This window comes from Nansenia antarctica, assembly GCF_963989245.1.
Source record: "Nansenia antarctica genome assembly, chromosome: 4".
NCBI lineage: Eukaryota > Metazoa > Chordata > Actinopteri > Argentiniformes > Microstomatidae > Nansenia > Nansenia antarctica.
In genome coordinates this window covers 59,332,602-59,355,871 of record NC_137689.1, presented here as the reverse complement: position 1 = coordinate 59,355,871, position 23,270 = coordinate 59,332,602, and the positions used below count along the sequence as shown (strand labels likewise).

General features: G+C 40.3%; 2 protein-coding genes across 2 annotated transcripts; one reads left to right on the top strand and one right to left on the bottom strand.

Moving 5' to 3' along the window:
- Nucleotides 1-639: 639 nt before the first annotated feature.
- prc2 (protein regulator of cytokinesis 2) lies at nt 640-7,697 on the top strand (the record flags this gene model as incomplete). Its single annotated transcript, XM_080529544.1, has 13 exons — nt 640-789; nt 911-1,033; nt 1,332-1,565; nt 1,755-1,925; nt 2,363-2,512; nt 2,827-2,977; nt 3,153-3,289; nt 3,677-3,772; nt 4,576-4,722; nt 5,145-5,243; nt 5,852-5,935; nt 6,203-6,283; nt 7,632-7,697. 13 exons carry the CDS (start codon nt 640-642, stop codon nt 7,695-7,697), a joined length of 1,689 nt encoding a protein of 562 aa, XP_080385670.1.
- A 1,747-nt stretch (nt 7,698-9,444) lies between these two features.
- LOC308156944 (5-hydroxytryptamine receptor 4) lies at nt 9,445-23,270 on the bottom strand (the record flags this gene model as incomplete). The annotated part of the gene is made up of 6 exons (XM_080530404.1): nt 9,445-9,538; nt 19,259-19,824; nt 20,647-20,800; nt 21,454-21,654; nt 22,893-23,039; nt 23,242-23,270. 6 exons carry the CDS (start codon nt 23,268-23,270, stop codon nt 9,445-9,447), a joined length of 1,191 nt encoding a protein of 396 aa, XP_080386530.1.

Genomic DNA, 23,270 nt, shown 5'->3' with positions numbered 1-23,270 from the left:
CTCACGAGAGGTAGTGTGTTATACTGAGTATCAGCACGGCTGTGATTCAGTCGTAGGTACGAGTACCGAAGACGATCACAGTAATATTCAGTATAACACACGACCTCGAGTGTGATATTGCTTTTATACAACAGTTCTACAGCGCGATTTATTAGTTAACAGTAATAAGCGACAACAGATTGTGCTTTGTTTGTTTATTTAATCATAAAAATAAACAACAAATAGTTCCGCAACTGAACTTCAGATGGACTGTTGCCTAGTAACCTGAACACAGATATGTAGTCTAATTAACGGTCATTTAGTAGAACATCTGTGCGGCGGGTCCAATCAAATGACTTGGTCGGAACTAACTGTTGTATAAACTGTGTTGGATTTGTGTCTCTGGTTGCAGTTGGCCTACTAGCTGTATGCAGGTACAGGGTAGAGTGTCCCTAGTTCTATGGGAGTTGTGTTTCATGATTATCTTAGTCCCATTGTAAGTTTGTATTGATTTGAATGTTTAATTTTTTGATGTTAATTTGGGCGTTGTGTATTATTCACACTACTCACACTAAAAATGAATATGGAGTTAACAGAGGGCGCTAATGCTTTTTGCTGCTGCATAGGTGTTGAGCTGTCACAAATCTGATATTTCTTCTCATGACACTCATCTGCAGTGAAGCACTGGCCCTCTCGCTTGTGCAAGGCATTAAGTTCGCCCAGGCGAAGCTGGTGGACATCTGGGACAGCCTTGGAATCATGGAGGAACAGAGAACGGAGCGGATGGAGACGGTCAAGAACCACATAGAGGTGAACTTTGGTTGTGCTTAAGCAGTCCTCTCTCAACTAGCTAGCTAGAACACAAGAAATTAGGATAAATGCTATAGTATAAGTAACTATGTATCTTCCACCAAACACTCAAATCCCAAAGGGCCTCTTGAATGACATGATTGCCGAAGAGGAAGCATTGAAAATCCGGATCCGGGCCAGTGTCATAAATTTACAGAAACAGCTGGATACCTTATGCCTGGAAATGTCCTTGGACCCATACCTGGTAAGTGGGACTGGTGAAGGGCTCAGATGCAGAACTGCAGACAAATGTTAACTCTAGTTGTGTCAGTGTTACTAGCCACAGTTTGATAGTTTAATAAAGAAAATGTAAATGTATTTTTCTTAATATTATGGAAATTTGAAAATAACTTAAGTCATGCTATTGGTAATGTGTTGTAGTCATACTGTAGGGTTACTTTTTCATTGTGAACAGACTCCTCAAAAACTTCCCACACTGGTTCCCTTTGGTCAAACCAGTAGAAAACTCCCCATGCCTTTTGTAACTCTACCCTTCTTTTCAGTTGGAGGAGGACCTGACGGTCCTGCAGGAAGAGAAGCAGCTGCGTCTGCATGTGGAGGCTCTGAACAAGGAGAAGGGGGAACGATTAAAGGAGCTGCACAGGCTCCAGCAACAGGATGGGGAACTGTGTGTCGAGCTGTGTGTTACACCCTATTACATCCCCACCGGTACCTTGCCCTCACGTGCACAGCTGCAGAAGCTCCAGGAGCATGTCGACACCCTTGGTGAGGAAAAGGTACTGTAACCGGTGGTTTGCTGTTGAATGACATGAATATTGGATTAATGATCATGTTAGATACGCGGTGTTTGAATGTCTGTCTTGTCTCATTACTGATGTTTCATAAAGTGTTTTGGCCCTCCCTGAAGAGTGAGCCATGTGACTGTGTTTTAGAAAGGGTGTTCTTTTGTCCTTCCCCCCCTGTAGAAAAGCCGCCTGAAGGTGTTCTCTGGCCTGAGGGAGGCCATCCGGAAGCTGATGGAGGAGATGGGTCACGAGCCTGAGACAAGCCTGGAGAGGGAGTCTGTGGGTAGTGACGAGGAAGTCTTCCTGCTCACGCTTGGAAACATCAAGGCCCTCAAACTGCTGCAGGGCCAGGTACACAGCAGACGTTCCCTGTCTACTACAATCATATTGGCATGAAGATGAATGCAATTCTATTTTTAAGGAATATTCTTATTCTACCTGTCTCTCATGATATTATTAGGTTAGAAACATCCTTTTTTTCCAACACCCAGTGGTATGCTGAAAATAAAATCATGAAAAGATTTCTCTACCCATGTTGTATGTGCATGTAGGGCTGGCATGTATGTATCCGTATGTGGATGTATTCCTTATGTTAGCTATTATGTAATATCTAACTATGCATACAAGAGTGTACACAGTATTTGCTGACTGTGTCTTATGGGCAGGGCACCATGAAAGGTGTATAAGACACTTGATAATCTTGTCAAATCACTAAATTGTATATTTAATAAATGTAAGTTGTGCCTCCAGGACTTTGTACTCATGAGTTGTGTGTTGTTTTGCTTAAGATGGAGGTAAAGAAGGAATCCTTGATGAAGTCCCTGGAGGATCTGAAGGAACGACTCCGATGCCTGTGGAGCCGTCTGGACTGTCCCGAGCAGGAGAAACAGGGGTTTCAGGAGAGTGTGCAGGGTACACTTTCTGACCGCATCACCCAGGTTAGAACCTCATAGATTTACTAAGGGTACAAATTACATGTTGAAGGCCCAACCGCTAAATGTACATAGTTCTTGGACCACATTGAAATTTCAGTTCTTATGTATATTACGGTATTTTAGAATATTCTGTGGTGTCAGCGGGCTAACTCTTTGGTCCTGCTTTTTGACTTGGTTACCAATGGCAAGAGCTCACACCCTCTACCGACATCAACAACACCACACTAGCGTTTCTTCATTTCAGTGTAGAGAGAATGGTAGCCCATTTTAGTACCCATTTTCCCAAGTGTGAAACATGTATTTGTTGCCCCCGCTAGTGGCAGAGGGAGGCAGAGCGACTATCTGAGCTACAAAAGGCCAAGCTAGAGGAGGTGATTGGCAAGGTCAGACAGGAACTGCTCTCTCTCTGGGACCTGTGCATGCTCGGCCCCGAGCAGAGAGAGCCCTTCAACAGCCATTTCTGTGACCGTGAGTAGAGCAGTGTCAAAAATGTGTTCACATCATGCATGCATACTTGCCGCACACTCGCTCATTAAAAGATATCAAATAACTCATGTATGGACACAGCTACACACAGTGGTAGTCACACAACAGACCACAACAATCACACCACTCCTTTCTGAACCCCTCTGTTGTTCCACAGGTAACTTCACAGAGGAGCTGTTAGCCTTGCACGACGTGGAGCTGTTGAAGGCAAACGCATACCAAGCGCAGGCCAGGCCTTTACTGGAGGCCTTTCAGAAATGGGAGAGGAACTGGGTTCTCTTCCTGGAGTTTGAGGTGCGGGACAAATGTAGTATCTCCTTTGCTTATGCAATAAGTTGGAAAGTAGAACACTACCTGTGTGTGTAGCTACAATGGACATATATTGACTTTAAAAATATATATATATATATATATATACTGAATACTTATTTCCCCCACTGTGTGTATATATATATATATATATTGGTGTGTTTGTGTTCCTTGAGAACCATTTGACATTTTTATAATAGTTGAAACGGTGACAAACCAAAGCAACCAAGACTTGACATACTACTGTACTCGTCTGTCTTCAATGTGTATCTGAGGTATTTAATTATTTTATTGAATGGTCAATTCATTTCAAGCCTTTATTTCAACTCGGGGACCACTGAGGGAGACACATAATCGATTATTTCTCTGCAGAAAAAGGCCAATGATCCGAACCGCTTCTCCAACCGAGGTGGAGCTCTTCTTAAAGAGACCAAGGATAAGGTCAAAGTTCAGAAGATGCTGCCCAAGGTGATGAATACTACTTTTCCTCTTCACATTTACAGACTTGCATGTAACCATAGAGTTAATTTCGAGTTGAGTGATTTGACTCATCATGTCTGAAAGACCCCCCAAAAAGACAGATTGTCCACGGTTTTTACAATTAGAGTGGTGCTGTCTGGAAAATGATCTTAAAGTGTGTTCGAGCTGTATGCACTGTGGCTCCAGAGACTAAAACATGTCATGGGCTGCCGGACTAGTGAGTCTCTGCGGCCAAGCACTCAGAATTCAGCTTTATGAAGAATGTATTTGCACACAGTATTGAAGAAAAGTATGATGAGATGGAACATAAGTTGTGCTTTTCTAATAAGATTGTTTTAAATCACACATTTTAAGTGGCTTAGATGCAGTGTTTTTCACCATGAGTGTTCCATTTGCTTCAGGGAATTCTCTTGACCTGATTACAATTGACATTTGAAATGATAGGTCTCCGAAGTTGAGGGTAATTACATTTCCCTGTTTATGAAAAGTGGCAGCTACGGTTGACTAATCAGGGAAGGACGAGACAACTCTCACGACTAGCCGAGGCACTTTGCAATCGAGCGTTAAATCTGCAGCGCTTCTATTCGGGACCGTTCAGTTGAGCAGTCATCCTCAATGTCCCTCTTATTCTCTCAGATCTGGATGTCAATTCTGGCCTCCACTGTCCTATAGGAGGGCTAATGTCAATATCTGAAGTTGGGATCACTTAATGGCTAGTTATTTGGAACAATGCTGCCAAGATAGAGAACTAAAATCTTCTTCCCTTTGTGTGCTTGGATGTGTTTTGACAGTTGGAAGAGGAGCTGAGGACCAGGGTGGAGGCCTGGGAGAAGGACCTAGGCTCTTACTTCCTGGTCTGGGGTCAGAAGGTCATGACCTACATCACTAATCGATGGGAGGAGCACCGTCAGCAGAGGAGCAAGGAGAAGAGTGAGCGGGTGAGTTGGTGCACAAACACGCACAGTCTCCCAGTACTAGTTCACAGGGTCTGTTGGTTTTTCCATTTCAAACTATATCTATTGCTACAGCCATAAAGTCTATGATAGACTACGAACTTGGATTCAAATTTTAGAATATCCTTCTTCTAGCACGACGACTGCCAATGGCCCCTGGCTTGAGCATAGATTACCATTTCCTGCCGTGACTGGTGGATAGATGATACACTTACTTAGTCAAATGTATTTGTTGTAAGTCGCTTTGGAATAAGGCGCCTGTTAAATGCCGTAAATGTAAAAATGGTCCTCATCAAAATGCACTGGTCAGCATGTGGAACTAGTGTGTTAGGAGTCCTGGGGAATAGAGTTCCTTGCTACTGACAGTTGCCTACTGCCATTATTGATGCTTTGTTTCTGCCCTGAAGTTGCAGACATCCATGAAGGGGAATACAAGTACATCCAAGACCCCCACTAAGAGAGCTCATGGAGGGACGGGCGGGCCTACCCCAAGCAAAATCAGGAAGGTGCGGTTACCACTATATCCCATAGGGAGTGCTGCACTCATGTTATTTTTTTACTTATGAATGAATGAATGAATGAATGGTCTTTATTGTCATTGCTATAGTACAGGTACCAAACAACGAAATTTGGGAGGGGGGGCTCCCCTGGTGCTAGGAAAGAAAAAAAACAAAAACAAAAAAAGACAAGAAGGGAAAGGAGCTGGTTTACATAAATAAAGGCTATGTACACTATCCACTATACTATACTGTACAGATAAAACGACTAGGGTTGTCATATTGCACATAGTGTTATTGCACATTCATTTAAAGTGTCGCAGTTTGCAGGCTTGAAATGTACACATTTGTGCCTCAGCACTACTTTTCATTTCTTCATTATGTTCCATATGCAAGCCTATGTAAGGTTGTTCCAGACATGACATGGCACATCATGACAGTTTTAAGACGGCCTATGTCACATTTTGCGTAGGAAATCTATGCATATCCAACTTGTTGCTGGATAAGAAATACATCTAAGATGAGAGGTGACTCTTCACCTGGGTAGGGCTGAAGTAGAAGGTGTGAGATGTCACATCCTAAAATGGACCTAACCACTGTCCTGTTGCCTCTCTCAGCAGATCCCTAACCAGTCCACACAATCAAAGATGTCCTCCACCTTCATCTGTGTGTATAGCAAGGCCCCCCTCTCCTCTCAAAAGGTGATGCACCCTTAAGTCCTACATAACTGTAGTTTCATTCAGTTTGTCATTTGGTTTCTCTGGCTCGTATCTTGCACATGATGATGTTCTTATAGCTTGAGGACCATTAACATTACCCACTAGGTGATGCTGTCTCTCTACAATTTGGCTTGTTCTAGCAGCAGAGCCATTTACAAATGCAAAATGTAAGGCTAATATCTCTGGTTAAGAAATGTTCAGATGTATTGTTTCCAGCCTAACTGAGATGTTCTTTGATTGTCTCAGCAGTCGATCAAGCCCTTGGAGGGTGTACTTCAGGAGCTCAACAGCATAAAGAAACCTGCTGGCATCAGCTACTCAGACTTCACTGTAAGACCATCCCTCAACAGTTACTCAAGTCCCAAATTGACACCTATAAGCCCCAACCACCTTGGTGCTTGTGTTCCCTTAAAGTCAGAGAGAAATGACTTTTTGTTATGTATCTACATTACAAACAAAATGAGATTACCGTCATAGCGATTGCAATAATCATTTTAAATAGAATCATATGTATTGTTAGTGTTAGCCATACTTCAAATGATTATGAATGTTATAATGATTATTTGCATGATGATCGACTGACACTCAGAATTCCATGACAGTGATAGCCCTAGTTATTACCAGGTTGCGACCGGTCTTAAATAGGAGTTGCTAGGTCTTAAACATGTATTCCGATTAGGAAATTGCAATAACTTCTCTATCACTTTTAAATGTGTTTGGGGAAAATTGAAATGTCCAGTCTGCAACGTAAGCAGTATGGTAATTAATCTCAGTCTTCCCCCCGCCGCCCCCAACAATAGTATGGAAATAGGTCTGGCACCAATACATTGACATTTACAATTTTGGCATTTAGCAGACGCCTTATTCCAAAGCGACTTACAATCAATACATTTGACTAAGCAAGTGAATCATCAATCCACCAGTCGTAGCAGGAAGAGTAATCCAGCTCAGGCCCGGGGCCACTGGCAGTCTCTGTGATAGAATAAGGTTTTTCCTTCTATCACCTTCTTCTAAACCTAGACTTTTTTTATTATTGTTATTCTTTTATTATATATAGACACTGGAGAAACAGTACAAGGGGGGCAATAGAAGTTTTAGGGGACACAGTAAAGGGGAAAAGCGGGTGTCTTCAGGAGACGCAGTGCTGGGGGGCAGTAGATGTCTCAGGAGGAGCAGTTAAGGTGTAACCTGAAGAGATGGGTCTTCAGACTAGCTTTGCAGCCCCCGGTGAGAACCTTTCGGAGAACACTCAGTTAGTAAACAAGGTGATGTTGTGGGTGCTAAATACTTCAGCCAAACACGAATCCTACAACAGCAACGATGGCATAGGTGATCTTTTTAAAAGTTCATGCTTTTTAACATGTTCCCAGATTCCAATATCATGAAAACCTTCATGTGCGGTGGTGACAACATCATATGTCATGAAAGTTTAGCAGGGCACATCAAGAGCGAAATACGCTTTTTTGGGGGGGGCAGTATGGCCGTGAAATAGGTCTAAAATTCTATTAAAAGTGGTCTTAAATTTGACTTGTTGAAACCTGCAGGAACCCTGATTCAAACACCCAAAGTTCCTGAAGGAGTTATGTCTTTGTTGGTCTCTACTTCACTTGAGATTGCTGTGATAGTGAAGTGATCTGAGTAAATGTGATCTGAGTAAATGTGTACCTTTTTCTTTCAGAGTGAGTTGTCCAAGAAGACAGGTCATGACGCTGTTCTCAATTCAACAGTGAAGGACGGTTTCTGATGGGACGAGTCTATCCATCTGTCTGCTGGTTGATGGTGTGTCCCTGTCCACGGCCATACCTAAAACAGCTGCTGATTAGGAGCGAAAGGATGAAGATCTTGCTTGCTATATAGGTTCAGTTTTAATGATGTTTAATGGGTTCCTCTACATACAGTATCTCTCACTGTTGATGCTATTTGTCATCAAATGCCACCGCAGCATTTTTATTGGTCATCCTGCTTAGCAGCAGGTTGTACAAAAGGGACTGCTGTAGCAGATTTTATTTGTGTATATATTTTTTATTTTTTATTCTGCTTCAATAAATATATTTCAATATCTCACCTGTCTTTTTAGCCTTCATATAACAAATGAGAGCAGACACCAGGGGTGTGCTTGGCTTTCTTCATATTGGGGAGCATGTTGGAGCAGAGCCAAAGTCCGGAGATTGAAGCAGACTTGGAAACTTGATATTGTGTTCAGAGAACGAGATGCATTCCTCTGCTTCTCTGTCAATCCTGGGGTACATCTAGGCTAAACTATATTCCTCCTTGTGTCCTTTATACCATTATACACACATGCTAGGTCAAAACCAATCAAATGCCTTGTGTGGAGCTAAAAAAGTATCCCTCAGGTTTTCTGCCGTTTTCTTCAATGTTGCAATCTAGCATAGGCAACAACTCTGCTAATAGTCCTCCTACCTTGGAAAAGACACACCTAACAAGAACCATTCTACTGGCATGTGGGGGGAGGGTCACATCACAGGGTCAAGAGGTGTGAGAATAATGTGATTTGGAGGTATGGCCAGACTTGAGTAGTGGTGCCTCTCAGTCATCAGGTTTGGGTTTAGTGGATATAACTGTTCACATTTCTACTTACTCCAAATATCTTTGGCAAAAGTAGCTATGTCTTCCTGCCATGAGGTCACATCCCAGAGTTTACCAAATGGTGTACAGCTTCGAATCAGGTTTATAAAAAAGAAATGTTGCTTTCATAGAATATCCTTGACCACAGATATTTCATAGAAAGAAAGGAGCCTCTTTGATTGTATACACATTCTACAAGTGTGGCTTTAAGGCGTCAATAGGCTAGAATATCATGTTTTGTAGTTGCAAGAAGCTTTCAAAAGTTAAACATTTATTATCACAAATAGTACATGCAATACAATGCAAAACTGCTCAACTATAAAAATAAAATTACAAATAAACTGTCACACAGTAACAATACATCATTGCTCCTTATCTTTGAAGCTGGACATTGAAATAAATACATTTGTGTAGATAAGTGTTATACTGTATTTCTTTGTGTTTCAGATACAATAGTTCATGTCAAAGAACCCTAATAAAATAATATAAATAGTAAATGCTCTCCTCACAAAATAGAAGCCACTAGCAGGACTGAGAGAGATCCTTATCCACACAACTGTTTTCACATGAACCCTGTGGAAAATCTACCACAAATTGACATGTTATCACAAGCTTGACTTATTCCAGAAGCTCTTGAACTGGCTTTTGATCTAGTCATGTGTGTTAATGTTCTAATTGCTTCAGTTGTATTTTTTATTGACCACACAGTGGGTTAGGGTCTTTTTTGGGCCTTTTTGTTTCACAAACCATACAAATGATTGTCTACGCGATGGGACTGAAATCTTCTCAAGCCCTTCAACTCAGTCTGAATCTCCTTGTCACAACTAAACATATCCAAATGTATTTCTACTCTGTACGTACGTTCATCAATGTTTGTTTGTTTGTTTGTTTGTTTGTTGACGTCATCATAGAACGCCCATGGAGTCCTGGGATTCCATCTCATTGGACAGAATCCTCCTGCTGTTGTCACTATAGCTTCGGCTGGGAAGAAACGAGAGGCTGGAGAGGGAGAATGGAAATGAGTTACTGTTAGTTATCAGAAGAAAAGAAAATTGATGTTGTCAAGTTAAAGACTGATCATATGAGGGTTTTTATCATACTTTATCATAATTTATTATTGGTGGACTAAGGATTCTAATTTTAATTTCTAATCTTTTTGACAAAAAAGTGCCATATTAACTGCAATATTAATAATAGACGCCATGAGACTGCAACTAGGGTTTGGATTATGTGCAATGTGTACAGACTTTTCACTAAAACTGTGGTGGAATAACCACCGTTTTCTCAAAAACATGGTACAAAAAGGTACATTTGTTGCTCTGATTTTTTTTTTGCTCAGTTCATTTATGCTCAAGCCTGTTGGAGCCCTATCTGAGCCTCTCTCTGAGGCTCTAAACAATAAGAAGGCCTTGTGTTCAGTGCTCCTGGCCGAGACAGCCCTGTCTGGACTCCAACAAAAATCAGAATCAGAGTTCCAAACGTGCTTCAGCCAAGTTTAAGATCCGAGGATTTTGGTGCTCAGCAGTAGAGGACAATATAATAGCAAAACTATTACCTGGGCACTTCCATTAGACTACCTAAAGCAAGACACCAGATCACTCATACAATCTGCACGTTTATTGCAGTTTACTGTACCCTAGCCCTTAACCCTGTGAGCACTACTATAGATCAGAGGAGACTTGACAGACCTAGGACTAAGTAAGAAAGAGGAAAATTACACATGACCCTACCAGGGAGCTAGGTGTAGCTGTTACCATAATATGTATATTGCTTAAACCTATCCAGTTCTCTCATACCTACAGATCAAGTTTACATCACTATCAGACCATCAAACCCCATTACGAATACCCACAGGGTAAAACAAGTAAAGAAGCAAGTCATTGTTTCATTTGGGTCAACTTGAATTGGCCAATTGAAAACTGAAGGGAAAAAAAAGAAATCTCATGTTTGGTTCCCAACGATGTATTCCATGTCTTTAGGACATCATTATATGTTTCTATTCTTTTCCAAACAGATATTTGTATTCAGTTTGGGCTGTGTTTATGGTATAAGAGCAAATAATAGCAGACTTAACAGACTTTCCAGACTTTCCCAGGTTTGAGCTAAATTGGGTTTGAAGTCATCTCATAGTAACCCCTGAACTCACCAGAATGTTGTTAACATTGTGCATGTAAATGCTTTGGCAGTGTTGTCTCCCCAACTCTCATACTAAGGTATAGACATCACAGATAACACATAACTGCTAACATAAAAGGCAACATCTTTGGATATAGCACAAACTCCTCATTAAGAACAAAGTGTGTTGTCCACATCTTTGAGAAATTGGGGAATTTCTAATCATGTCTATCATGTATAGAGTCAAACCAGAGGCCTATAGGCCTAGTTCTCCTTTTGACATAACACCATGTTCTGCTTATGTTGTGTGTTTGACCATGTGTGGGTTTATTTTGGCACTAGTTCTTTCAGAACATGTTGGAAATTGACCTAAACATTCCAACATCTATCAGACATCCATATGACTCCCCAAAAGAGAATGTCTATCGAGCGCTAGAACATTAAGCAATAAGTTGTAGTAGGTGAATAGTGGATAAAATAGGTATTTTCCCACAGGAAGGCTATGTAGGCCTACAACGAAAGGGGAAAAATATCTTCTGAGAAATACAAACATTGTACACCACAAAATAAACACACTAATATACTATTTTACAAATATTCTACATATGACATAAAAAATACTAAAACTGTGTATACAACAATAATATCATACCGTGATACATTGTAATCCTATTTGTTGATCCACATATCCATCTCTATCTTAGGTGGTTCAGGGAATCACACTCACTCAGTCATACTGATGCTGTGTCAAAGGTCAAAGGGGGCTCATGGGTAAAGAGGTGGTATGGTGTACCTAGCTCATGTGATGATGAATTATCTTGTCTGAGACATGAAGACTTGTGTTAGCTGCTCAAGCTAATGCCTTGGCAGGCTTACAGTTCTATGGCATACAAGAGACCTGGGTTCAAATCCCTTTGATCACACTAATGAACAAATTGTGTAGTCATTTCGTTAAAAATAAATATGCAATGATGATATTAATGCTTCATCAACAGTTGATCAATCTCAGCTGCTGCTATTACTGCTGAAATACATTATACAAGGTTATTCTTCAGGAGCAGTCCAGATGTCTGCTATCCATCGTCCTCTCTACATCAACAGAGAGGTTGGACCATTATTTGAAAAAGTTCATTTTCAGGGAAGGCTTTCTTGACTAATTTGCTTTTTAATTTCATCCTGATTCCTCGGCCACAAGCCCCCAAGTTCAGCTTTTCAAACTATAATGTGATCGGCCTTGAATTCTCAAAGCCCAGAGGGACACTGGGTTGGAAATCAAAAGCAAAACATTGGACTTCAGAACCGAATCAGGTGGTGGTCAGTTTCCAGAGTCGTTCATCGTTGATTGAGTTGATCTTTGTTATGACAGCAAAGTGTGTATAAATATGCTTTCATGGAGATATAAGGATAATCCTACTTTATCTTACAGGTTTCAGAATATAGCATGTGACATTGCTGCAGTACCCAAGGACACAAGCTTCTCTTATTACCAAAATATGCTGTGAAAGATAAGTTCTGCCTCTAAAAACAAATACATTTCTTTTTTCTCCAGCTCTAGCAAATCCCTATCATGTCCCATCTAATTTCAAATGAAGAACAACTGGGCCTGAAATAGGAGATATTATGGGTTCCCCCAATATAGTACAATTAAATGTAAAGGGATTTGAGTCCCTGTAAAAACACTATATATAAATAAATGAATCAATTGATTTATTTTCGTCATCATGCGAAAATAAACAGTGTTAACACCCTGATAGGTCCTTGGTGATTATAGTGTAATTTCAGAAATTAACTAAACATTTCTTATGCACTGCATTATGTGTTCTGTTCACAAGCTTCAAAGCGTGTATCCATCACACAATGTTTAACTGTAATTCTCTGCTGGAGGACAGTAATCCTACAACATCTTTTGGTTGAAAGTGTTTAAAAGTATCCAGAGTCTGCAGAGCCTGAAGGGGTTGTGTTATGAGGCATGTACAACGATAACATGTCTAGTTTGAATCAGGCGCCAAAGGCACAAAGAGATATTGTGAAATAATATGAAGACCTCAAGTTATATTGTGTATTGTGCACAAAATAACACTAAACTGAAATATTTGTTTTTTGTTTTTGTTTTCTTATATTATGAAAAACGACACTAGGAATGACTAGAGCCTTCATTGTTAGACTAAAACAAATGAAACCCTGCAAGGTGCCTTCGGGTCAGGAAGTTATTTCAGTACATCAAGACATACGAGGATAACAGAAGAAACATCCTCATCATTTTAGGGCCTCCCTTTATGAGCTATGTTTAAACGCCCTTTTACAGTAATATACCCCCTTATACCTTGTGGGAAAACTCTGACTTGTTATTCCAAGTAAAAAAACTACAGTATCTCTTACTGTAGAAAATTTAATTAAATTTAAAAAACAAAAAACAATCTTCTTTATCATATCTGTGATCTCATTTTATCTTTAAATTATCACAGTCATCCTTCCTAAAAAGTTCTAAGATTTATAACAGATATCAGAAGCCTTCACTTTTTATTGTCTATTTCAGGGTACCAATGAGTTGGCCTCTGAAGACAGATTTCTTGTAAATTTCTATATTTGTTCAATGTTTCTTCTTTATTTAGTTATTTTATCTCACAGTGGTTCAGTTTACAATTTCCTGACAGCAGTTATTAACAGTTAATTCCAAGCATGTGTAGCTAAATTTAGTGTAAATACATACATACATACTGTACATACCTATTTTGCATAATCTGTTACGGTTTGCATTACAGAATAAGCATGTCATTATTGGCCGAGGGACACAGAGAGGCGGTTTATTGGTCAGAGAACCAGTATTTCTAATGTGATATTGGCTCACTCATTATATTATTAATAATTAACAATTACAATTACAATATTAACAATTAACATTACAATATTTCAGACTTTTATTCTGAAGCATGGTATGTCTGACAGTTATTCTGTAGGTGACCACTGAGCATGTTGATGAACTGCTGCTTGTTTGTGTTGTTTGAAAGGAACAGGTCTTTTATTCATCGTAATAGGCATGTCTTCATCCATGGTTACGGCTGCTCCAGTCCTCCCACCTGCTCGCCTGCGGTGTGTCATGTCTTTTGTGGATGTGTCTGTGTTTCCCGGAAGGTCAGGTGTGAGGAGCTCCCAAATGGCATCTGCTAGCACTGGCTTCTGTGGCTGTCGAAGCAGCAGGGAGGTGTCAAACAGCGCTGGAGGATAACTACATAGCTCATACCTGCACACTGGTGCCAGGTCTCATACCTGAACACTGCCAGGCTGGAAAAGTAGTTGAGGATCCACCTGCACTGCTTCACCATCAATCTTGACTGAGGACTTCATACTCATGGTGATTGCCTGCTCCTTCTTCTTGAATGTGTACTTAGCAGTAGTCTGTCCCTCCATGCTGGCCAAGATGGTGTTTCCGATGGTCTTTGCCTTTTCAACATCTACTGCACCCCAGACATCTACTGCACCCCAGCACTGCGCCTCCTGAAGACACCCGCTTTTCCCCTCTAATGTGTCCCCTAAAAACTTCCATTGACCCCCTTGTACTGTTTCTCTGTTTCTCCAGTGTCTATACAGTATATAAAAAATAAAAAATAAAAAATAAAAAAACCTAGGTTTAGAAGAAGGTTTTTCCTTCTATCAATGGCCCCGGGCCTGAGCTGGATTATTCTTCCTGCAACGACTGGTGGATTGATGATTCACTTGCTTAGTCAAATGTATTGATTGTAAGAGTATCCTTGCAAAGGGTTTGAATACTTATGCACATGAGGTATTTCTGTGTTCAATTTTTTTAATTTGCAGAAATGTCAAAAAAATTGTTTTCACTTTGTCATTATGGGGTACTGTGTGTCAATTGATGACAATTTGTTTATATTTAATCCATTTTAATTTGAGTCTATAACACACAAAAAAAGAACTTGAACTTCGGGAAAAGTAGGGAAGAAGAATGGAACATACTATCCATTTATCCAATTATTATGTTTATCAGTTCATTTTGTGACGTTTCATCAAAAGATTAACATTTCAATCCCCTCCTTAAATCTTTAGAAATATCACACTGACAATAGGCTATCGCTCAGCACTCACATCTATCATCATGAAGTGCTTTGAGAGGTTGGTAAAGGCCCACATCAACTCACATTATCTGACACACTGGACCCATACCATTTGCATTCTACCCAGACAGATCCACATTGTAAATGACACATTGCAATCACTATTGCAATATTTTGTATCCAGATTGTGGCTTCATTTTTTTTAAGGTTGTTTTTTTCGTAATGGGGCAGTCCCACTCATATTTTTATTATGGATAGTGATAGTTTTACTGGATAGAGATAGTGAAGGTAGACAGGAAAGTAAGGAGGATAGGGCTTGTCAGCAGGGCATGGGCCAGATTCGAACCCATGCCGACATGGGCATAATGTGTGCACTGTAGACCGCGGTGCTAGATCACTGGACCACCCCAGGCCACATTTCTACTGTATTTCTACAGTGCTTTTTTATCACACATTTTCCTTCAAAACCTCTACTTGTATAAACAAAACAAAAGAGTACTCAATGGAGACCATAAATAAACCAATGCTAGACCTGTGTACACCGGAGCCTGTGGCTAAGCTGTGGGTGAACCAAGACTCAACAGAGATTTCTTTCTCTCCTCGCATTATTACCACACTTTTTTCGTGCACAGTACAGCTTGTTATGCTCCGCCCCGCAGATTACTCAACACACACTTCCAATCCACACTGTGCTCTGACCCTGAAAGCGGCTTTCGAAAGAAAATACAGTGTGGCAAAAACTACTATGAAAAGTAAAATGTTTTTCAACATGCTGATGGCGTTAACACATACAGTAATGTTTTCCATTATCCACAGGGAATCATTTATGCACAATACTGTACATAACAGGTTTAACAAGGTTAGTTATGACATAACTATGAATGTATGAAACAACTATCAATAAGTGTTACAACTGCCTCAAACCTCATAAGAGGTCCTGACCTGGGTCAAATCTATGTAAAAAAGGTCTACTTGGAGTTTTCACTTTTATGACTATTCCATTGGTTGCATTTTACTGGGCAAACTAAATAAAGCGCAACTTGAGTATTTGACATTATGTACAGGATTTGACCTGTGCCTAGAGAAGGGCGGATGAGTTGATGGATGAGTTCAACTTTGTGTCAGCCTGGATCCACTAACCCACTACAGTACACTGAATAGACAGACATTCAGCAGACAAGATGAAGGCTATTTATATCAGGAAGTACAGTACACATGTCCATTTCTCCTGTGGTCAAATCCCTGTCCACTGCCAGTAGCCTCCATTAAAGATAGATTCAGAAAGATGCATTACCATAAACACTGCGGCCACTTCGTGCTTTTTATATACATAAATAGAGTTAAAGGGATAGTTTGCCGAAATTATCAAATGTGTCCTTACACTGAAAGCAGTCTACAGCATAGACAAGCAGAGGAAGGCAAGGAAACATAGATGTATTTTGTAATTTAGGTGAACTATCCCTTTAAGATTTACCTGACTATGTACTCAAATAAATTGCCCCTTGTGGATGAATAATGTTTTTTGAATTGAACTGATTTGAATTGAACCTAGACTGTCACAGTTGGTGCTTGAGGCAACTATTTACGCTTTTGTTGCAGTTATTTAGACTAGAGTCTACCTTTAAAAAAAAATTTTTTTTGATGAGCAGAACTTTTGACAAGGTGAGGAGGCAAAGGGAGGGCAATAACTTCAGGTCTTTGTTGTTATATCAACCAAACCTCTGACTGAGCCCTCGTTGATGCTTTGAACACCAACAAACAGAGGCCTTGTGAGTGAAAACACACCACACCTTGTTTTCTCTACACACTGTACTATAAAGACATAAGTGATTTGTCAAATCATGCCATGGGCATCAGCTAATAGGGATCCTTTTATTAAATAAATAAATACATTTATCGAAGAACAGTGACTGATTTAAACAACAGCATAGGGTAGCAAATTATGTCAAATACAATCAGCCCTTGTGATTACGACTTCTAGATAAAAACATCTCTCTCTCACACACACACACACACACACACACACACACACACACAAACATCACATGGCTCCACATGGGACTGTTCCTAAATGTTTCTGTACCAACCAGTTCAACGCTGGGGAAAAGATATTCAACACCAAATCCGGAATGGGTTTCCAACTGCTTCTATTCTAGTTGCAGTAATCAGATTATGAGCATCTGTTTTGTGTCTCAGAGACTTTTTAATAGACAGCCATTAGACAGCCTCTAATACTGTTTGTTTTTCTGCTTCCTAAATTACCCACTCATGAATCTAACTAGTGACCATTACAAGTGTGAACACAACAACAAAGTTACCAGCTAAGCATGAAATGTAATGTTCTTTTCCACTATATAAAACAAAAACATATGGGCGCGTCCTAATATGGAACAAAGTCATACACATTAAATGTGAAAAACCCGCAAACAACATGGAACAATAACACAACATCCCACCAGAGAGAGACGTGCTAAAACCATGCACATAAAAGTGTCTTTCTCCAGCCAGAGACAAAAAAAGTAGCCTAATCATAATAGAAGATTAATCACGTCACGGATATCTAAAAAGATCGGAATAAAATATGCCTATGGAGTGTCTAAAGTACCTAAGTAAGACATTGACATTCCAGATTTGAGAGCCACATCCATTTTGTTTTCCGTCTGTAAACCGGTGGTGTTAATGATGATGTCATTGAGGCTGGTTGGTGTGAGGCTGAGTGGGTTTAAGTGTCTTCACTCACACATGAGTCTGTGTGTGCTAGCTACCCAGCTCTGACCAAATTGGGTATGGAAAAAACTAGGGTCATAATCTATATCCCTGTTCTTCCCTGGTCTGCAGATAACCTCCCCTGGAAGGTTTCTAGTTAAACAGGGATTATATGATAGTTGATACGCCTCTTCACTGCTTAAAAACTTTCAGAATGTCCATGACCTTTTTCTAACATAAATGGTGCATACTGTATGTCATGTATGAGATTACTATATGCTAAGTCATTTATAGCTATGATTAGAGAAAACCATTAATGATCAAAGCAAAAAGGTATGGCATACAGCTAAGTATATTCATAACTAAACCTGTTTAAAAAAAAGAATGATAGAAACCATAGATTAAAGATGGAATAGAAAATAAAAAGGGACATAGAGGCATTCAACAGTTAAAAAAAACCGTTTTGAAGCTTATGATTCAACATGTTGAAAAAAAGTGGACTAAATGTTCATTATACCTGACCCTGATGGAAGTGTGAGATTAACCTGGTTTTCTATCCAAACCCCAGATGTGTTGGATAACATCTCATCTGTTGGATCCAAATTAATTGAGAGGTTGGGTACCAGATATTCCTATCCCCCCTACCTGAGAGAGGAGGATGTTAATTCAGTCTGGGCCGTGTCTGTGTCGAGTCAATGGCTACCTAGAAACCAGTGAAAATGTATATCAGCCAATGCAGAATTTCTGCTTATCTAGAAGCTGGCAAATGTATGTATCATCTCATATAGAGTATCTGCTTAATGTGAAACCAGTGAAGAGGTGTATTCTCCAGCATAGGACCTCTGGTTAACAAGAAGCCAGTGAAGAGGTAAATAATCGAGTATGGAATCTGGTAAACTAAAAAAACTCATATATAATCTCAGTTTATCTAGAAACTAGTGAAGAGGTGTATTCTCCAGTGTAGAGTCTGGTTAACTAGATTAACCCTAACCCCACTGTAGATGGATTTGGTGCTGCCAGCCTTGATTTAATTGTGTATACCTATTTAACAGTTGAATGAGCATGCCTTGCGGACATCCTGAAGAAATTGCACCTCACCATTTGTCAATTCCTTTGCGATTGTAATGTGTCTCTCACCTCTGTCATTTTGTTGGGAAAGATATTTAAGGAGAAGGATAACAATATGTCCTTTGAGTTACTCTCTCGTGTTGTCCTTGACACACATTCAACATATGGTTAAAACGTACAGTCATATGTTGCTTTGAAACTGTTAAATTGGTTACTTTGTTGATTTTATTCTCATTCTTCCTATGTGCATTAATGTGATGTTGTGCATTAGATAAAAGTTATGTTAACACAGCACGACATAATCGTGACAAGGTTCTCCCATCTATGTTCACATGCATCATTAATGACACGTAGAGTGCTTCGGCTTCATATATTGGCTTGAGCGTAAACTCCTTGCAATCTAATTTATCTTAACATGACGCCATGGTAAAATAGCATTTGGGGTATTCTTAATTGAATCTAGGATCCGATAACATCGATTGTCTGTCACACAGGGATGAGCAAAGAATCATCAATCATTATTAACCGTGAAATGTCTTTTGGAGTCAGATTTAACGTTATGTTAACTTGGGTTAATTGGTCATACTTGTACTGAGTTTGCTTTATCATGCCCATAACATCTGAAGTTGTACTTGGGAATACATGTAACATGTATGTCTTATTCTTAACCTGTCCTCTATTGTTCAATGTTTTATTTCCAATTCTTCAGTACCTACTTGAGGAAGGCAGATTCAGTCATTTATGGGTTTCAGCAGCTACCTACCTGAGAGCAATTGAGGTCCCGTTGACGGATGCAGAGTAGGGCCGTGTTGGGCCATAGCTGCCCTGGCGGATGTAGCGCTCATCCCCACAACACAGGATTATGAGGAAGGCCCGGCGGAAGGCCCGGTTGAGGAAAGCATACAGGAAGGGGTTGAGGCCTGAGTTAATGTAGCCCAACCACAGCCAGGCTGTCCACATCTGCCAAGGCACGCTGTAGTGGATGAAGGGGTCCACCACATTGGTGATGAAGAAGGGCGCCCAGCACAGGCAGAAGCAGCCCATGATGACAGCCAGCGTCTTGGCAGCCTTGGTCTCCACGTGGATGCGGCTGGAGCCGTGCTGCTCGGGGCTGAGGTAGTTCTCGGGGGCGGAGCCAGCCCTCTTCAGCGTGCCAATCTGTCGGGCGTGGCCCATGGCTGTCACATAGATCCGTCGGTAGGCCAGGGCCATCAGGCCCAGCGGCACGTAGAAGGCTACGGAGGAGCAGACAAGGGCGTAGGGGCGGTTCACCAGGAATACGCAGCTGGTCCTGTTACTGCCGCCATAGCTAAACTTCCTCTCCTCGATCTGAGGCAAGAGAAACCAGCAAAAATAAACAAGCTAGCATGTACACACAAGAAAAACCAGGAAATGGAAAACAAGAGATGTCTATGTACAGTAGTAACATGGTAATACAATGTTGTTACCTGCGTAAATACAGCATTACTACACAGTTGTTCTATAAGAGAAACGTAATTAAATGTCTAATGTTAAGTGTCTCACTACTAGCTTTTGGCTGATTGATCACACATTATTGTTGTTCAGAAATCAGTTACAGTGGATTGTTCACTGAATCACTTATTTGTCTTCAGATAACGGAGCTATGTTGCATGATCTATGTCTACACTGTAAACAACAATCATCATTGTCTTGTTTTTAAAACTAGAAGATGACTTCATCATATTGTATCATCATACAATAGACTTGCTATTCAAATGAAAAGGCTTTGATGAAAGTGATACTCTTATTCACTCAATAACATAATCACATTTTGATCCTAATGCCTACTGTACCTTGAAAGCAGTCTATGGTCAAGGACAGACTGCAATCCACACAGTGCTGTTTATCTAGCCCCTGACTAGCTAGTTGCTTAATGCTAGCATTTTGTAACCCAAAAATTAGGAAGGGTCAATCTCCACAGACTTCATGCCTAAATCATTTCAAAGTAACTTAGAAATGGTTGAGCTCTATGATTTATTTGAATTACTTCAAGATGATTTGGGCATGAAATGAAGAATGAGGGGGAATGTATTGTACATATGGGCACTGTTACGTACACTGTTATGAATACCCCTTATATCTACCGCTGCACACTTATGATGTCCCCTATGTCCACTATTGCACACTTACGATGTCCTCTATGCCGATGGCATTCCAGCTTTGCATGATGGGAAGAAAGGAGATGAAGACAGGGATGAGCCAGCATCCTCCCAGCATCATGGCCACTCTGACAGGTGTCATCTTGTTTCTGTACACCAGCGGCTGGCAGCAGATGGCATAGTACCTGGCAACACACACACATAACACTTGCATTATGAAGAGGATATTCATACAAAGTGTAACTGTGGCAGTAGTCCTGTATTCCAGAAGTTGGGTAGGACAAACAAGCAAAGTGACTGAATGAATCAACACTTTTTTTTATTTGATCAAAACAGTATTTTCACATCACAAATGTCATGAGTAATGTGTCATAGTTACACCCAGGGACCAATCTGACTAGTAGAATGAGGGGGTAGGGACTCCCTCTGCCTCTGTGTGGGGCAGGTTTTTATGTTTTTAAAGTGGAAGTGGATTCTTTAACATTTGTTCCTGGTTTGACCCTGACTTTGGGTGTAGTTAATTAGCCCAGACAATTTTTAGCTACATATGTTGCTTCCTTAGATACTGAGTACCTGTAGTCATATTTTGGGCCCCCATGGGCCTAAGGCTGGGTCCATGTTGATACCAAGTATAACAGAAACAAGTCCAAAAATGTTCTCCAACTTTTGGTTCTTTTGGATAAACACTGATGTCTGATTAAAAGTTAGCTCCATGGGCGGAAATTAGCTGGAGTTAGTAATGGCTATTTCAATAACTCTGAACCATGGATTACAGTTTCTCCTCTAGCCCATAGACTACTTTCAAATCTAAAATAGTGAACTATCCCTTTAAGATCACCTGTCCAGTGCTATACAGCACAAGTGCAGGATAGATGCAGTGGTCAGAAGAACATCCAGTGAAGTCCGGACCAGACAGAAGATCTCTCCGTAACCCCAGTGACCCGTGGTCAGCTCCATGGCCGCAAATGGCATAACAGCCAGTGCCACCAGGAGGTCCGCAAACGCCAAGGATACGATGAAGTAGTTAGTCTTCTTTTTCCTATAAAGGAGAATTATAGGAACAAAGAAACTGGTAATTGTTTTGAAAACGCCGAAATCATCTTCCATTAAGGCAGTTTATTTAATCTTATGTAACGTGGTGAGTCTGTTAAGAACCAATTCTCATTAACAACGATGACCATGAACAGCTAAATGCAATGATATCATGATTCTTTTTCACAATGCCACAATACTCCATGGCTTATATAATCTTTACCTGAAGTGGAACTGTGTCACTGACTAGCGACCCCATGTGCACCTCCCTGACGATAATTGCATTTTTTTAACCACCTGTGGTGCTTAGCTATACACCAGAGAGACAACCAGGACTCAGCATATATGTCACTAAGGTTAATTGACATTCTTATGATATGATATGAATCTAAAGCAGAACATATACATACATTTCATACAACCACTATTTTAAAACATGAAAACAAATGTTCATTCATTCAAGCGTCCTTGGGTTTGAGAAAGGCGCTATATTAATCTAAGATATTATTATTATTATTATTATTATTATTAATGGTGATCATTTTGATCAATCATATTATGTTCTGATTTGACTCAGTTGAATTCCTTTTCATAGAGCATGCATTTCATAATAGAATAGGTAATGACGGGTATACAGTATATGTTGAAGATGTTCTCATGGGGTGGTGGGCACAGGAGAATAACACTCTGGGGTTATATTTCTTCCCCCAGTGCAGTGCAGCCATCCAACAGACAGACCTAAATCAACCATATTTGAAAAAAATTGTCTGCATCATAACTTTGTCCACAGCTTACAGAATGTGTCCAAATCATAACTGTCTGTATTTGAATGTTAATCTCACGGCAGTCGTTATACAATACCTTTTATGAACATTCAACTAGGTCAGCTGTGAATAAGGCGTATAGTGTCTTTCTTGTGCTGTTGCCCTTACAGTAGCAACATGTTGAAATCTAGAGCTAAATGCTAAACTGTATTTTAAAGCCATTACAAACGCTTTTTATGATCAATAAAGGTTGCTAATGCTTATTCTTATGACGTGGGGTGGGTTTATGTCTTGCCCTTCATTAGGTGCACAGGCAAAACACAGCGTTTGTTTTTCGAAAAATAAGTGCCCTGGAGGCATCTCCAATAGGTTCGGGGAGTGACACGGCTTCCCTTGTAAATGTATTTGCCTCAGTGTAGGTGTCTTTGACAGGAAATGATGACCTCCCTGTAAGTGTCTGTTTGGCAGGAAGTGAACTTACCGTAGCTGTCTGTCTTTGCAGAGTGCTACCATCACAAGCAGGTTTCCCAGTACAGTCATGATGATGATGATGACAAGGAAAATGGTGAGAATGATCTTCTCCAAGGGGTTCAGTATTTGTTCTGTGTTTACTACTTCATCGACAGAACTACAGAAACAGACAATAATGGCTACTTCATTATTTATTACAATAATGGTACAGACGATGTTATTAGTTCAATGCCCTGGGGAAATACACATACATTATCAGTGTGGCACAATCAAAAGCATATTGAATTATCGAAGGCATGAAATTGGTGGTGGTCTTCAAGTGTTTTGTGTATGCAACCCATTAAGGTCTATCTCCTTACTGTTGAGTTGGGTGTGATTTTGTGGCCAT